This window comes from Larimichthys crocea, chromosome III (assembly GCF_000972845.2).
Source record: "Larimichthys crocea isolate SSNF chromosome III, L_crocea_2.0, whole genome shotgun sequence".
NCBI classification, from domain to species: Eukaryota; Metazoa; Chordata; class Actinopteri; family Sciaenidae; genus Larimichthys; species Larimichthys crocea.
In genome coordinates, this window is record NC_040013.1 from 4,822,458 (window position 1) to 4,839,447 (window position 16,990).

General features: G+C 42.8%; 2 protein-coding genes across 10 annotated transcripts; both read right to left on the reverse strand.

Moving 5' to 3' along the window:
- Positions 1-233: 233 nt before the first annotated feature.
- On the reverse strand, positions 234-11,570 carry kansl3 (KAT8 regulatory NSL complex subunit 3). 8 transcript variants are annotated; one of them, XM_019275992.2, is made up of 22 exons: positions 11,353-11,570; positions 9,345-9,619; positions 9,073-9,243; positions 8,861-8,951; positions 7,874-8,059; positions 7,655-7,783; positions 7,439-7,555; positions 7,257-7,355; positions 6,904-6,975; positions 6,752-6,826; positions 6,509-6,666; positions 6,356-6,419; positions 6,077-6,265; positions 5,254-5,410; positions 4,888-4,965; positions 4,465-4,644; positions 4,091-4,178; positions 3,739-3,866; positions 3,256-3,362; positions 2,679-2,877; positions 1,669-1,784; positions 234-1,000 (listed from the first exon to the last, which is right to left on the reverse strand). In XM_019275992.2, exons 2-22 carry the CDS (start codon positions 9,554-9,556, stop codon positions 995-997), a joined length of 2,622 nt encoding a protein of 873 aa, XP_019131537.1. In that variant the 5' UTR covers positions 9,557-9,619; positions 11,353-11,570; the 3' UTR covers positions 234-994. The 8 variants fall into 8 exon arrangements, with proteins under 8 accessions (XP_019131537.1, XP_019131536.1, XP_019131542.1 ...); XM_019275991.2 differs by having other exon boundaries at positions 1,669-1,787; XM_019275997.2 differs by lacking the exon at positions 4,888-4,965 and having other exon boundaries at positions 11,353-11,567.
- Positions 11,571-13,056: 1,486 nt separating this feature from the next.
- On the reverse strand, positions 13,057-16,731 carry LOC104931144 (dynein regulatory complex subunit 4-like). 2 transcript variants are annotated; one of them, XM_027278000.1, is made up of 11 exons: positions 16,666-16,731; positions 15,747-15,944; positions 15,300-15,506; positions 15,164-15,218; positions 14,875-15,068; positions 14,493-14,657; positions 14,035-14,121; positions 13,754-13,948; positions 13,461-13,526; positions 13,229-13,371; positions 13,057-13,197 (listed from the first exon to the last, which is right to left on the reverse strand). In XM_027278000.1, the coding sequence occupies exons 1-10, from the start codon at positions 16,678-16,680 to the stop codon at positions 13,234-13,236; spliced, it is 1,320 nt and encodes a 439-aa protein (XP_027133801.1). In that variant the 5' UTR covers positions 16,681-16,731; the 3' UTR covers positions 13,057-13,197; positions 13,229-13,233. The 2 variants fall into 2 exon arrangements, with proteins under 2 accessions (XP_027133801.1, XP_027133800.1); XM_027277999.1 differs by having other exon boundaries at positions 13,057-13,371.
- Positions 16,732-16,990: the final 259 nt, after the last annotated feature.

The window sequence follows — 16,990 nt, forward strand, 5'->3', positions numbered from 1 at the left end:
TCTTATCTGACTGTCGTCTAAGTGTGGAATTTAAGACAGGATGTCTGCTGAGATGAGTGGGCTGTATTTATGCTGTTGGTGTAAACACAGCAGTATGACCATCATGCCTGAGAGTGAGCGCCCTTCATTATATTTTGAATGGAGTTTTCTTAACTTGCTCAATGCTACAAGTCATTGTACTAAATATTTAGATTAGCAAAGCGTGAACACAGATGAGTGTTTTCAGGCAAATCTTTTTTTACTGTGGCAGTTTCTAGCACAAAAAAAAGCCCATATATAGTGAAGTGATGACAGGGTGAGGATGGGAAACATGTCCTTATACAGCAGTTTAAACAATCGAACATGAGGTTATAGAAAAGAACAAATACTGTTTATCCTAAATACAGACAGCTTCATCCATCACATAATTATGACCATTATTAGCATTTGTTTGGTTTTAAACTTAGTTATTACTTTAAGATATTTCAGGTTTTAGGTTGTTTGTCACACTGAAAGAAAACTGCGGCACAAAAAGCAATTGTTACGATGAAACGCTGTAATGATGTGAATATAATTACTGTCATAAATTAAGAGTGCCACCCAGTTGTGGGTATCAAAATTCCTGTTAATCATTCCTGTGGTAAATTTGATCAAGCAAAAGGATTTAAAGAGATGTAGGTGTACAGTCAGCTTCAACAGTTGCACGTCTATCCGTCTTCCTTCAAACTCAGGTTTTGTTCAGGCTGCAGCATGAGGACCACCACTGCAGTGTTGCCACCCATCTGTACACGGAGGGTTAAAGCATGGCGACAGTGACTGCCTGGCCTTTTTCCCAAGCATGTCGACGTGGGAGCTCTCTGGGGGATTTGAGGCAGGTGTTCTGCGCGTTGTGGGGTTGTGGCGTGCTCATCATTGCAGGGAGGGGTACAGTCTCATCAGCAGGCTGTGACTCCCAGACGCTTCTGGCACAGCACCAGCTTAATCAGGTGTTATCACCACACGTGAGCTGAGATTTTCACTGCTGCAAAAGGGCACAGTGCAATTAATGAACTCGCAAGTCCAGAAAATGTCATGATAATCCTATTTATATCAAAGTGTGAAGCACAAAGAAATGTTTTGACGTCTACTTCTTCTTTCGGGAACTGTCTAGAAGGATATTTTCAGCCATATCAGATGAACGTCTCCCTTTTACTTTTGATTATGATAACGCTTAGCTGAGGAAGACGTTTTCACTCTGCAGTCATGGCAAGTTTTTATGTAGTTCCCTATTATGACAGCACATCAAAACATGAAAACTTATTTGTCGAGTAAAATATGAAAAACATCTGTGAAGAAACGAGGTCTTTAATTAAAATAAAAGCTGTTGTTCACACTTAAAGCTTGTAGTCAGCTTCATATCTGTGTGCTTTTGTTTTGAAAAACTGCACATTAAGCAACAACAAGACTATTATTTAGGGCATGTTGTTATGAATTATTGAATACTCTCCACACACACAAAATAGTTGTGGTCTGCAAAATTATCTGTTGGCATTGTGGTTGCCATGGCACTGGAGATATTCATAAGCTGCCCAAACTGATACATCTCTTTTGGGTTGTATGGATAACAATGTGGGCAGTGTGAAAGCAGAAAAAGGCAAACGTCGATGCCGACACACGTCTTTATCCATTACATGCTTAAATGAGACGCACCTTGGGCTCATGGGCACGAGCCGGCGTCACAACCTCTCCAGCCTGGCTGAGAGTTCCCACTCGACTCGGCTGTGCTCCTCGAAGGGTCACCGTTATCGAAGTGGGGGCTTTCTGCCCTACTGACACACAAACAGAGCTGCTCAGCACTAACAGCCTGACACCATAATCCTCCAAAATACACTTAAAAAAAAGAGAGAGACAGGCTCGAGCATTTTGACTTTTGGCCACAAAAGCTTTGCTCCGTGGTTGGGTTAAAACAATAGCGGGGTGTTGCACAATGAACATGACAAGTAAAAGCAAATTTGGGAAGTTTTAGTTAAGTGAGAGGGGGGTGAGAAATACAACAGGCTGACGCTAAAAGAAAAAAACAAAACAAACAACAGGAGCAACGAAAACATGAGTTTGATTCCAGTTTTTATTGTGACAACAGGAACAGAGCTCTGGTAATGCTAAAAGTTTTATTGCTTTTCAACACATCAGCATTCATACGTATGGATATTATAAGCAGGGTTTTACAAAACGTTAGACACAAACATGAAATGACTCTAACAAACAGATCCGACACACAAAAGCAGCCTGGATTAGACGTTTGGGTATTAAATTTGGTCAACACTGACTTCAACTTAATAAACAGTTCCTCCGTATCCAATGGTTTCACACATTTATATTCAACATTTGCATCCACTCGACATAAACATGTTTCAAGCATAAGCTGGGAATTTTGACCGTACACTTCCCATATGGCTCTTTCTGACCATGAAAACAAAGACATGTCGCACGCCTCTGATCTGCCTCTCTGATGCGGCACAGCTGCACGTCTGACTTTTTTTAAGCAGTCAAGGTTCCTCCAGGCGAACTATCTACACACACGTCGACAGAGCTGTCCTCTACTGCGGCAATCCTCCCTGGCCTTCACAGACATCCTGATCTAAGCTGTTTCCAAAACAAAAAGGATGAATGAACCCTGGATGTTCAACGTGGCCGTCGTGTTTTGGCAGTTCGAGACATACCAGCGGTCTGATTGGTGATGTGCGCCAAGCCGGGCAAGCTGCTGGCAAGTTTAGCCAGCCCGCCATTGGTGAGCAGCTGGTGGATGGCGGTGGTTTTAGCCACTCCTCCCGTGGTAACCACGGGCACCGCCCGGAGCAGAGTGCTGCTACTGGTAGCGACCGAGCTCAGGACTTGACCCTGGGGCTTGCCACAAACTGCCTGAGGGTGGAGGAGGAGAAGACAAATAAACGGTGTAAGTTTCAGTCATGCACAATTTCATCTTTCATTCCCGTTGGCAAACTGACGCAGTCTGCACAGGTTCACAGAGATAAAACCGGACTGTGTTTATGATGTTATGATATAAACAATTCAACAGCAGCACAGACTACAACCTCTTATTAAATTAAAGTGCAACCGACATCTCTTTAAACCATTACAACCTTCATGAAGGTGAGATCTGTTTTAGCTGGTAACTTCTGTGCAGTAGCAAATAAAACCTGTGACCAGATCTGAATATATATTTTGTATACAACACCTATTTACATAAACACTTGGTGATTAAAATGGTTGTCAGTGTAGTGCTTTTCTGTAAGGTACCTGGGTGCCGCCTGTGTTGGCTGCCATGGAGGGCAGACTAGGAGCTTTGGTGACGATCTCCTGAAGACTGAAACTTAGGCCTTGTAGCAGACTGCTGGCGGAAGGCGCTGCACACAAACAGAGGCGGTGAGTCAATGGGGCTGAAATTTATGTGTAATCAATGTGAAAGAAATATTAACACAACAACTAACAGACTGCTCCCCCCCTAAACTAGATGGACACACACACACGCACGCAGACAAACACAGCATATGAATGTCATGTCCAAAGGGTAAAGTTTGGGACAGTGACAGACAGCGATGGCGCAAGAGGTGATCAATGATGATGTTTGCTTAAAATATGTTGTCCTCACACACTGTTCCCATCCAGTGTTCAAAGAAAAAGTCTACAAAGCGGCACTGTGTGTTGAGGGTACTGCGCAGAGGTTAGCTGCACAGTTTGAGAGCGCAAACAGACGTGCAGGGCAGGAAAGGACAGAGATACCTTGGGCAGTAGCCGGAGCTTGCGCCTGGACTGGTGTGGAGGACCCTGACACCATGCAAGGCTGCACGCTGTTGAATGAGCTGGAGCCTGGGGACAGGGCACCAGACATCTCTGAGAGACTACCAGACCTGCAGTGACACACATAACCACCAATCTACTCAGGAGCTAACCCAGCAAGTGCTGTTTGGCCACCATTCCCAAAACTCTTGAGCATAACACTCATCAATCCCTCTGCACCAGACACACTTTTTGTCCAATAGGGTGGGAGTGGGTGCGAGTGCAGGCATGATTAGGGGTTTTAAGCGCTCTATACTCAATGTGCCTGTGTGTAAGTAAGGGCAGGCGAGCTTACCGCTGGCCTGTAAGAAGTCCAGAGAGCTCCTTGGCTCCAGCCACAGTCTGTCCCACTGTCACTGTTAAGGGCTTCCCAGAAACACCCACTGCATGGAAAAAGGGGACCGATGGTCAGATATATAGAAGAAAGGCTCAAGTAGGTAGTCACTCTTTCGCTGTAGCAAACAAAAACTCTTTCTCTTCTTATCTTTGCATCTAGAGATCTGCCTGAAGTTGAGCCGCTCACAATTTCAGGGCAATTTTATCAGATACCAAAGAACACCATCTGTTTTACTCTGATCATAGCCCGGGCAAGTTGAATCCTTTCAAAGTATACATCAAACTGCGACTTCTAGAGATTCATATGGAAGTAAGGAAGTCTGCTTTTTGTACCTTCCTGTGCAGAAGGGCTGATGGTGCCCCCTGCTGACTCGCTTTGAGAAACAATGGTGACCTTGATCTTGGCTCTCTTGGAGGCTTTACTTGGCGTGGGACTGGGCGTCTGCCTCCTCTTGCCGTGGGACCTCAGTTCATCTCTGTCCAGGCCCTCCATCTGATCGCTGGTTACTGGCACTGCACCACACAAACAAACAAAACGCACACGCGTGAACACGGATATTCGCTGGACCGCTGAGGTGACTCGGCGGGCTGTTTTATCCCTCCTGTGATTTTAAATCTTACATTCTTTCTATTGTCTGTAATACATTAACATCAGTATCTTAGTATGTGATATTCATATCATATTAGGGCCGTGGAAACAAGGAAAGAAGTGAAAAGACAAAGAGGAAAGAGAAAGAAAGAGGGACAGACACTTACCAAAAATACATGGAGGGGTGCCAGGAGGAAGATTTTTCCTCACAAGCATGTTTTGTTTCATAAAAGCAGCAAACTGAGCTGGAATGAATTGGAAAAAAAGCCGGAAAGGAAAGTTGTAGGAAGAGAAGAGACAGAGAGGATGAGAGGAGAGTATTTCAGTCACGTTCCATCTTGCCCCGTCAGATGTCGTGACATGAAAATCTCTTACAAATTTTATTTGCAATCAAGTTTCACATCTCACTTCCCGCCACCCGTCTGCCCAGCCGGGGGCATCCCTTTTTTGCAAAATTCAGCAGTCGAGGTGATATGGATCGCTGTGCACGTGTAGGTGAATGTGAATGCGCCCGGAGTCGTGCTGAAACTAACCTTGAGCCTGCTTGTGAGTGAGCACCGTGCCGGAGCGCTGCATGTGTGTCTTGAGAAGCTGCGTGGCCGTGATCAGGCTGGACTTCTGTGCTGGAGACAGACCAGACGTCTTGGGTTTGGGACTTGAAGTGGGACTGCTACAGACACTAGACAGATCCTGAGGACAGAGTGAAGAGGAGGAGGAGGAGGATGAGTCATTAAACATGGAGACAGACTTTTATTATTCATTAGACACAAGGCTTTGATTTAAACACAGATCTGTATGTTCTCCCAAATGCAGGACACAAATGTTAGAATAATATCAATTAAAACCAAAAAATATTTTTGCATCGCTGTGCCGTGATCCAAAGACAAATAAAAAACAAAGACACAGGGGTTTCTTAAACAAAACACTTCAGTGGTTTGGAGTTAGAGAGAAAGGCAGGCGGGTTATCAAAGGCAGGACTTTCTTTGACTTCAGAAAGACACTTTGCTGATGTTAATCCTCAATTCTGTCACAAAAAGAAATTGCTACCTTCAACACCGCTGTCTGGGAGATTACAGTTTTACATTATCTGGCATCATTGGCACTCAGGAAGAATGAGGGAATGTGAAAAACATGTCAGTTCCCTTTGAGGAAATGAGCACACTCTCAAAAACACTGCCAGGTATCTTATTTTCCATCATATTTCCATGACTTAAGACAGCTAGTCTGAAACTTGCCTGAATTTGGAAACACAAAACAAACAATCATTAGCTCTACTCGATGATTATTTCATCAGATGTCGCCCTGGTGATGAAAAATAAGCAGCACCCTTTGAAAGACGTTGGCTGTTAAACCGACCTCCGAACCGGACGGCGAGATGGGAACTCTGAGCGCAGGGGAGGAAGGTCGTCCTCTCTCCATGTCAAAGGGAAGCTCCCGTCGAGGCCTTTTCTTCTTCTCCGTGTCCAGGTCCCTCATCTCCCCTGAGCCGTGGCTGTGGCCCTCTGCCCGCGTGAGGACGCCTGACAAGAAGTCAGCGATCTCATCCTGAAGATCAAGTGATGGAAAGTCAAATTAACATCACGGGGTCGCCCTTTGTGAAATGTACACTGCAGAGAAAACTAAAAAAGGAACAACCTGAATGCAGCGGTCCACCATGGTCTGCGTCAGTCCCTCCGATTTCATCTTCGCCGAGTTGATTCTGTGGACGGAGACCGTTTGCTGTGACACTCAGCTAGCAGGAATGTGACCGTTACTCCTTAAACCACTTAATCAGTGGTTTCAACTGACCTGAGGTTGTCGTCTGCTCCACCCACCACCACCATGCTGTTGTCTGCCCTCAGCTTCTCTCTGAGCTCCTCCATGCCTTCTATGCTACACTGCAGAGCGTTCTGGCCAACCACAAACAACACCGGGGTCTTCATGTCGAGCAGCGGGTCATCCACATCCTGCAAGCCAGTTAAAAATCCATTAGAAATACCGACTTGAAGTTCAGGTTTCTATGCAGAAAATAATATATGCCTTAGGTCTTACTCCTCTTGGCCCGTTGACTGTTAGCAGCGGGAAGCCGAGGCACACCACAGCGGTCAGATACTCCATAAGGGACACCTTTAATTAAACCAGGATGAATTAGTAACATCTTTTCAGGGGGTTAGATCATCGTGATATGTGATAAGAAGTCTTACGTGAGAAGCGATGAGAGCACCGGCGTTCCAGCCGACCAGAATAATGGGTTTGTGGGGGAAGTGACTGTGAACCTGGTGGTTAAATTTATAACACATAATCAAAAACAGCTGCAGACAGATCACCGAAGTGTGAGAAGAAACTGCTACGACGAGATCATTCGGGGTGGAATTAATTTCAATAACTCAGCGAGCACACACAGAGCGATGTGCGTTAATAATATACACCGAGGAAGAAAGTACACTGCAAGTTGTAAGTAACAGTGACTTTACTCAGAGCCCACACGAACGAAACAACTGCTATCACACTGCAAACACGAGTCACGTAAGAACTAAATAAAAACAGGACATCCTACCTCCATGACCTTGGCCCTGACGGTGCCCAGCATGTGCTCCAGGCACTGTGTGATTCCAATATTTGCTCCGCTGTTGACGTGACTGTGCACCGGGATGACCTGACGAAGAAAAAAACATTTGTTATAGGCACTTTTCTTTTCTTGGATAACACATATAGGTTGAGTTTAAAGATGAGCGAGACCTTTCCCAAGCAGGAGAGCTGCGACTGCCAGAATCTCATTCGCCGCGAGGTAGAGAGGGCAGGGTTGGTCGGGCTTGATGGTGCAATTAGGATGAGCGGCGATCCGGGAAGCTTGCTCTGAAAGAACAGGCGGAGGAGGGGGGGGCGGGGTTGGTCTTCAACTGTTAGAGATCATGTAGAAAATGCTTTCTATTGCAGACAGTGAGCGAGTGTTACCGGTTTGTTTTGGGACAGGACTCCAACAGCCGGATCCCAAGGCCGTTTCAGCAGCAGCGACAGAGCCTCTGCGCTCGGAGCGCCGGTCTTTGCTGATGTCAACAACATCCTGTCAATCAGCAGGGGCAACTTCCGAGACACAGAGAGGAATCACAATGAATCACGAATCCTAGATATTTTGCAAATACAAACTCAATTATTGATTCACGCGCGTCATACCTTGCTTTTGAGAGTCTGCAGCACGTCCAGGTAAGCCGCGAGCATGGCAAGGCTCAAGGATTCAATCATGGTAGTGTGTAGCCACTGTGTCAGCTTGGTGTCCCAGTTCACGCAGGCTAACGCGTGCCGAACCTTCCTGGCACATTTGTCCACGGCTATCCTCCGTAAAATCGGCTCATTCGAAGCCTGAGAGACACAGATCACGTCACAGGATGAGACCTCGTGTTTTGTTTCCACAATAAATATCTAAAAACATTTTTTATAACCTCCTTATTGATCTAGTCTCTTGCTCGAGGGCCTGTTTCAAGACGAACTGCGGCAGTTTGATCGTCCAAAAAAACGTGGTGTGCTGTTTTGCAACAGCAATATGGTTGCATTGATTTGTTGGGTGTGTGATGGATGAAAACCACAAAAACTCATAATGACAATCCAATAGGAATGTGATGTAAGCTGTACAAATGTTACATTTTGTTTTAAACGCGCTGTGGCAGCTCCAGACAAAACATTGCATGCAGCCAGTTACAGTAGCTCTGAACATTTCTGTGTTTTTAAGACTTTTCCCGACACCAACCTCCGTCTGTTTTATGTACAACCACGAACTTGAACTATAGAGATTAGTGATTTGTTATACCGACTAGAGATCCCTGCTGAAGTAGAGAAGGAGACAGGGATGCAGAGCTTGATCCATGAGCGGAAAAATGTTATCATGGGGAAAGTAACATCTCGCACAATAAGGCGGAGGAGCTGACGATACTAACCAGACTACAGAGGGAGTATGGAGAGTGTAGCATCTCAGAGACGTGGCTGAATTAACTCACAACTCTGGACGGTTTTAAAATTGTGAGTAAACAGCAAAGGAAAGCAGGGAGAGAGAGAGAGCGACCGAGTTGCTGCAGGAAGGACTCTGCCTTTCGTACGTGGGGTGCCCACTCTAACACCTGAGCCCCTTTTATTTATTTACTCATGAGTCAAATGACAATAACTTACATGTTCATTGGCCAGGCGAGCTAGCCTTTCAGCCTGCAGAGCTTTAAGGACTTTATTGAACAGTTTGTTCTGAGCCACCGACCATCCAGTCCTGAAACAGAGTAAAGACAATGTCAGAACAAATGCACGGAGACACTTTCAATCATAACTTATATTCTCGATGTGTACGTGCGTCCAGTCAAACAGCAGATAATAAATGAATGTTGAATTACTTGTTTATATGTTCCTCCCAGTCGTCGGGGGGTGGAGGGCTCTCGGCAACCGTGCGAGCAAACAGAACGTGCCGCTCGCACTCCTTCATCACGCTAAGAGCTTTCTGGTTATCGTACAGAGGAACAGGCGTCGGCGTGACGGTCTCCACGTCGATTAAAGAATCAGAGTCTCTGCAAGCAAAGAAAAGACGATGAAGAAACACGATGGTGATAATCCCAAGCTGTAGTAAGATCATATCCAGTTATAGATGAGGAGGAGCTTTTCGACTCACGTCAACGCTTCAGGCTGGCGACGAGGGGTAACGAACAGCGTCCTCGTGGGCCGGGCGCTGCTGGCGTCAGGGTGGGCATTCCACGGCTTGGCATAGCTGTGGTCCAGAAATACCAAATCCAGCTCTCGTTCGTGAGCAGAGAGCTGGAAAAGCAAAGACGTGCCCATCTTTCGCGCCGATATCTGGAAATCCTTATCCCCACCACGATACATCCTCCTCCTGGGCCCCAAAGGGCCCCGGGAAGGGCTCAGCGACTCGCGTGGATTCAGACCAAACTGGTGGAGAGGAGACAAAATGTAAAAACAAATCCACCGAGGAACCAAACATCTATCACACAACCTGTGAAAGCAACGTGCAATATAATTTGTCCAGTCTAAAATAATCCGGGTTATTTCGGGTTTGAAGCAAAATTTATGAGTTTATGTTTTGGGGGATTAATCAAGTTATCTGTCTGTCTGTCTGTCTGTCTGTCTACCTACCTACCTACCTGTCTGTCTATCTACTTACCTTTCTGTCTGTCTACCTACCTACCTACCTATCTGTCTGTCTATCTACTTACCTTTCTGTCTGTCTGTATCTGTCTGTCTGTCTAACTGTCTCTGTCTGTCTATCTACCTACCTACCTGTCTGTCTGTCTGTCTGTCTGTCTGTCTGTCTACCTGTCTGTCTGTCTGTCTGTCTGTCTGTCTATCTACCTACCTATCTGTACCTACCTGTCTGTCTGTCTGTCTGTCTGTGTCTGTCTATTTACCTACCTACCTGTCTGTCTATCTATCTACCTACCTATCTGTCTGTCTGTCTGTCTGTCTACCTACCTACCTGTCTGTCTGTCTGTCTGTCTGTCTATCTACCTACCTATCTGTACCTACCTACCTACCTGTCTCTGTCTGTCTGTCTGTCTGTCTGTCTATCTACCTACCTATCTGTACCTACCTACCTACCTGTCTCTGTCTGTCTGTCTGTCTGTCTGTCTATCTACCTACCTATCTGTACCTACCTACCTACCTGTCTCTGTCTGTCTGTCTGTCTGTCTGTCTATCTGTCTCTGTCTGTCTATCTACCAAGTTTATGTTTTTTGGGATTAATCAAGTTATCTGTCTGTCTGTCTGTCTGTCTGTCTGTCTGCCTGTCCTTCACAAAACAACAAAGCTGCAGCCGTGGTGATGTTGGATATAATCTAGAGCAGGGGTCTTCAACCAGAGGTCCGTGACCCCTAAGGGGTCCGCAGAGAAACTGCATAACTGACAATTTTCACCAAAAATAATGGTGAAAGAGGCACAGCTCCTGGCATTCAATAAACAAAAAATATCCACTTGCTTCCATCGATCATAAACATGTTTCTGTATTTTTTCTGTAACACAAAGTCAGGGAGATATTTTCTATTTATTAGGAATCAGGTATATCAGGTATGTGACTCATTATTTAAAGAAAAGGAGGTGGGAGTTTATAAGTTATTCTTTATTTCTATGTTCAAATGTTTTGCCTTATTTTTATTTTGGTTTGCATATTCGAAATAAACACTTCAATCAATCAAAACATACTCAGCGTATAAACAGGTTAATAAGTTGAAATAAGGTGAATTATGAAGTTATTATAAGCCAAACAAAGACATTTGAAGACGTCACCTCGCACTAAACTGTGATAAATCTGTATTTTCTGTAATTTCACAGACTGAACAACAAGCAGATGAATAACAGATAGATAACAGATGAATAACAGATGAATAACAGATGGATAAATAAAGATAAATAAAGATAAATAAACATTATTTACAGCCCTGACGTGACGTGACGCTCATAAACACGCAGGTGCTTTGTCCACCAGCCATGGACTGGATGTCGTTAGCTCACATAATAACATATATCTGAGTTAAACCAAACATTATAACATATAATAACTCATTAGCGAGATAAATATTCATTAATTAACGCCGAGTAAAGACACCTGGCCTAGCGTGCTAACGTTAGCACGGCGAGCTAAAGGCTAACCCGGGTTATCGCTGTCTCACCTGCTCGCTCTGTTACTCCATGTTTGTCCGGGGAGCCAGATAAAACCAAAAGACGGTTTTGTTTCGGTGGGATATAAAGTATATAAAATATATTTTACAGTTGTTTTTTTTATGAATGTAGAAAATGTTTAGCGCGCCCGAGCCTCGCTTCCTTTTGTTGTGAAATGTGTTGCCACGTTTGCGCCGTATCCCCCCTTTTCAACAACAATGAAGTCGGGGGCAGGGCAGGACAGGCTGCGTTTCGACCAAACTGGCAACCCCCAGTTTGTGGCGCGTCAGTGAGTGACGCAAAAACGTGGACTGGATTACATTGCACGGCAGGATCTGGATCTGGATCAGGATCTGGATCTGGATCTGGATCTGGATCGAAATACATTTAAAAATACTAGATAACAGAATCAGAAATACTTTAATAATCCCAGGGGGAAATTATTTCTGTTACAATACTCAAGTATACACACAAACAAAAACAACATATGTAAACAAGTAACCATCTATTAGAATAGATAATATAATAATATAATATATATATATAATATATATATATATATATATATATAATATATATAAATATTAATATATATATATATAATATTATATATATCTAATATATAGATAAAAGATCAAATTTACAGTTAAATAATGTGCAACAACTTCGTACTCGTTTCACTGTGGATAATGACACACTCTTGCCAGCTTCAGCCAACATCTTCACAAGGTCTTTTGCTTTTGTTCCTGGGTTGATATGCACATTTCAGACCAAAGCACATTTATCTCTGGGACAGAGAACCCGTCTCCTTCCTGACTGTATGTTGGCTGGACATTCCCATGGTGTTATAATTGTTTGTAAATTTGTTTGACAGAATGAACGTGGCACCTTCAATCATCTGGAAAGGATGAACCAGACTTGTGCAAGTGCACAATTCTCTTCCTGAATATTGGCTGATTCTTTGATTTTCCCATAATGTTACACAAAGAAGCATGTGTTTAGGTTGCCTTATAATACCCACAGGTGTGTCTCTATTAACTCAAATGTTGTCAATAAACAAAGAAACATCATCTCCAAAGACTGACATCATCATCGGGCTTTCCCATATGTTTAAAGGCATAGTAATCTTAGTGTATGTAAACTTCTGACTTTGAAAAAGTAATAAAAAATTTCTAAAATTCCTTCTCTCATTATTCTGCCATTATAACAAATAAAAATATTTTTTGTAATCCTAGCGGACCTAGAACAGGAAAAGTGATTGTCTGATTTCATGTGGGAAAAAAAGAATATATATATATATATAATATATAATATATATATATATATATATATATATCTAATAATATATATATAATAATAGGGTAACATATACCATTTAAAGCATATCAAAATTCCTTGACATCAATAACAAATGTACCTTTTGTAAAAACCGAACCTGAAAATGTAACTCACATCCACACTTTCACATCCATAAATGTAAATTTCAAGATTCATCACCATCATTTATTCATCATGTCTCTACAACTCCTCCCTCAAAATATCAGACACTCGTTAGTTAGTTATCCTCTGAGCACCATGAATGTCTGCACAAAATGCCTGTTAATCCACCCAATAGTTTTTGAGATATTTTACAGTTACAGTAACTAATGAGACGATTTACACACCACGGAGGAAAATCAAGAACTTCTAAATGACTCAAGTCAATAGTATTGCGACAAAAATATTTATTATTGTTTAAGAACATCAATATCACCACCAGTAGTTTCATTGAAAAGGACCAAACCTCTCAGAAAGTACATTTATACTTGTTTAGAAGCGTTTAGGACATGTGCAGTGAATGAAGTCAAGTGTCCAGGTGGTGCGGGTGAGTGTAATCTCACAGCTGGTGGAGTTCAGTGTGACGCGGCAGAGTTCTTTAAAGGAGGCAGTTCACGCAGGATCTGCGCTGAGGTCTTGAATGGGAAGTCAAACAGAGGGACACCCAGAGCCTTCAGCTTCTCCTTAACCATCGTCAGCACGTAGTCATACTTCTGCAGGTCACAGGTTTATTTCATCACCCTTTTGTCTGACAGCGATTTCTCTCGGAACAGTCAGTAAAATGAGCAAACCGACGACTCACCTTACATTCTTGATCCAGTTCATTGTCTGCGGCCCTCATCTCGCCTTGTAGGGACTCCATTAGTTCCTGCAAGCAGGAAAAAAAAATCCTTTGTGTTATATATTTCCTGCAAAGATGAGTGTGGTTGTGACACGCACCATCACATACAAATCTTCCTAAAAGTCCCAAAATTAAAAGCTAAAAGACTTTGTGGGAATACAGCGCTTCAACATTCATTACAAGTTTGAGGTTCTGCAGACGATAGAGCCAGGAGGAGGAGAGAACGACTGACTCGCATCACACTTGACTTGTACCTCGAGTTTGGCTGCAGCGCTGCTGTCGCCTTGGGCCGCAAGCACAGCGTAGAGCTCCGCCTGGGTCTTCTGCAGGATTACTGTCTGTGCTTCTATCTTTTTCTCCAGCAGCAGTTCCTTTAGTCCATTCTTCTGCTGTATTTCCAGCATGGCCTTCCTCTGCTTCTTCAACTTGTCATCACGCTCCTGCTCGATCTGCCGGACACCAAAAAAAAATACATATAATATATATAAACACGCTGCCAGGCAGAATGAAGGTAACATGTGATGAGGTGTTTTACCTTTTCACAAGCTTGCAGCAGCAGCTCGTGCTTCACCAACAGTTCTCTCCTTTCCTTTTCAATGACCTTTGCTGGAGTCCTTTTCATCTGTCAGACAATTTGAAGGAAAATGATTATTGTTTTACAGTATAATGGTTCCGGTAAGTTTAATTATTATTAAATTTTTTACCGTGCTTTCATTGCTGTTGAATAAATTCTCCATGTAACTGTAAAACTCAGTCAGAGTAAAACTAGACACAGATATAAACTCTCTCTGAATGCTTAGGTTTAAAGAAACAAAGAAACAAATCGGGCCAATCTATAAAAAATAAACTCAAATATAGTTTCCCTTTAGTGAGTATACTAAAGAACAAATCTCCACGACCATTTGATGATCCTAATCCTGAATTAGCTTCATTTTTCATTTGTATATTTGTATTTTGTAAAGTGTCATGCTGCTTTGTGTGCAGTGAACGCACCGCTGCCTGGCCCCTGGCCCGCTTCATCTCTCTCAGCTGGTTTTGGATCTCAGTCTTCTTCTGTTCCTCTTTCTGCACTTCTTCACGTAGACGTTTAATGTCTTCCTTAACTGCTGCAACGTCCGCGTTCAACTTTTTCTGCTTCTCAATTTCGAGAAGGTAATCCTGCCAAACAAGAAGAAATGCACAAGCAAACCGTTGTACTTCATTCAAGCTTTGGGACACTTTTTCAACCACTTTGTAAAACAATTCAAATACAAATTATCTCAGGGAATCTTTTCTGTGAACGCTATGTTAAATAAGACGAAGAGCACAATTTGTGAACTGTATTATCTATATGAAGTTATAAATAACAATGACATGAACTTCACATTCATTGCACCTTCATATGACCGTGCTTATCCTGAATTTTATAGTAGTGATTCTTGGCCTTCCTCAGAGACTCGTCATGCTCTTCCAACAAATCTTTGACGCGACTTTTCATTTTGTCGTCCAACTCTTTGATCTCAGCTCTCCGCTTTTTGGCCGCTTCTTCGCACATGGACTGCCATTTCTCGTGGTATTCCACCTCCATTTCTATTTAAAAAGCGACAGAAGGGAAAAAAAAAAAGTTTGGGCAGACAGCAGTTTTCTGAATTTAACCCAGAAGTGAGAGTTGTGAGTTTATTCACCTCTAACTTTCTTTTTATAGTGGTTTTCCATTTCCATTAGATCCAGCTGGTGTTTCTGTTGGTAGAGGAGCTCACTTGTAGAAATTAAACAGGAAATAAGTGCAAAATCAGAGCGTACAAATGAAACCAGACTCACCTGCTTGAGCTGCTCGATGCGTTTTTGATTTAGGAGCTTCTTTTCCATGGAGTCTTTCTCCAGGTCATGTAGTTCCTCCTGAAGCGCGATCTCTGACTCTGTGTGTTTGTTCTGGATCAGTGAGGTTGAGGCGACGCCATCCATCTTTAGCCCGGAGGCGGTGTCGTGGTGTTCTGACAGCATGTGCTTCAGCTTCTGCTTATACTCCTAGCCATCAATAATTAAACGTGGTGTTTACATGTGAAATGAATGCATGGATCAAATGGGGTTTGGTGACATGCAATATACTCAATTTCAAATCAGAAGAGAACAGAAAAGAGAATATCAGTAGATGTGGGCAGATGATGGAGAAATCAGGCTGTACCTCTGCATCTTGCAGGAATATACTCAAACATACATTTCATAAACTAGTATGTGAAATATTCATGGTGCGTGTGTGGAGCTCACAGCGATCTCCACTCGGTGGCGCTCCTGTGCTTCCTCCCTTGCCCTCTGTTTGTTCCTCAGCTTTGCATCCTCCTCGGCCAGCTTCCTCTTGGAGATTTCCCAGGAAGCTATGGCCTTGTCCCTCTCCTGCCGGAAGTAGATCTTTTCCTCCCGCAACCTGTCCCGCTCCTCTATGAGGCAAAGTGCGTGCTCCCACAGCTGGAGGTTCACAGACACATCATCATCATCATCATCATCATCATCATCATCATCATTATACCTCTTTACTAAGGATGATCCTGAAGTTTAAATGTAGATCATTTTAGTTCTGCACCAGGGCTGCAGTCAAGACCACTGACATCAAATCTAAATTATTTCAAGTTTTAAGTTTTAGGATTGAGTCAAAAGGTCAAAATGAATTAAGGCCAAAAGAGAACAGTTCATATTTAGTGTTCTTCATACTGATTATTATAGTTTAATCTAATCCAATAGTGTGTATCATTCAGGGCTGGGTTAATAAAATAAATAAATAGAAATTGCAGAAAAATATTATATTATTAAAACGTAAAAAACATTCTTGAATATCAAAGTAAATTAGGAATATGCTGATGTCAATATAAATCCACAGTGTTATCATTTAGATGCTTTACACAGCATTTCCATGTCAAATTTATTTATTTATTTTTTTTACAGATTATTGTTTTATGATTCCACAGTGAAATATCATATTACTATTCATAGTCATAGTGAAATCGGTATTGTCGTGAGCTCGACAACAATTTTTCAATAAAACACAGTGATGAGAGTAGAAAATGTAATAAATAATAAATAAGTATTGGCTATTGCGGAAAACATGAGTAAACTAGTAAAATGGAGTAATGGAGCTAATAAAGTATGAATATTAGAAGGAGTGAAAGTTGAGTTAAGTGAGGAGAAGCACCTGCTCCTTGGACATCTCCTCGGTTGTAGACCGTCCACTGCCGCAGCAGACGTCTTCTCTTCCCGACCTTTTGCTTTCTTTCTGGGTGGCTGGAAAAGAAAAAAAGAAAAAGAAAGAAATGCATTCAACATTTTAAAAAAACAAATAACTGTGTATTAAGTTTTACTCACCACCTCAAATGTAGTTTCACAGTGACAGTAAACCCGAGTTAAGGTGTGAACGTGCAACGGCGGCGACTTGCTACGATCAGCTGTTGTCCCGTTGTCGTGGCAACGTGTTTTTTCTTTTACAACCTTTATTGAAACCATAACATCAACTGTTTGTG

Coding starts and splice junctions, on each gene's coding strand:
- kansl3 (XM_019275991.2), bottom strand. CDS start 9,556: ATGTATCGTGGTGGGGATAAGGATTTCCAGATATCGGCGCGAAAGATG. Junction 9,244..9,344: donor CGCCAGCCTGAAGCGTTGAC/GTGAGTCGAAAA, acceptor CTTTGCTTGCAG/AGACTCTGATTCTTTAATCG. Junction 6,667..6,751: donor CAGTCAACGGGCCAAGAGGA/GTAAGACCTAAG, acceptor ACTGGCTTGCAG/GATGTGGATGACCCGCTGCT.
- LOC104931144 (XM_027278000.1), bottom strand. Junction 15,507..15,746: donor GCCACCGAGTGGAGATCGCT/GTGAGCTCCACA, acceptor ATTGATGGCTAG/GAGTATAAGCAGAAGCTGAA. Junction 15,219..15,299: donor GCATCGAGCAGCTCAAGCAG/GTGAGTCTGGTT, acceptor CTCTACCAACAG/AAACACCAGCTGGATCTAAT.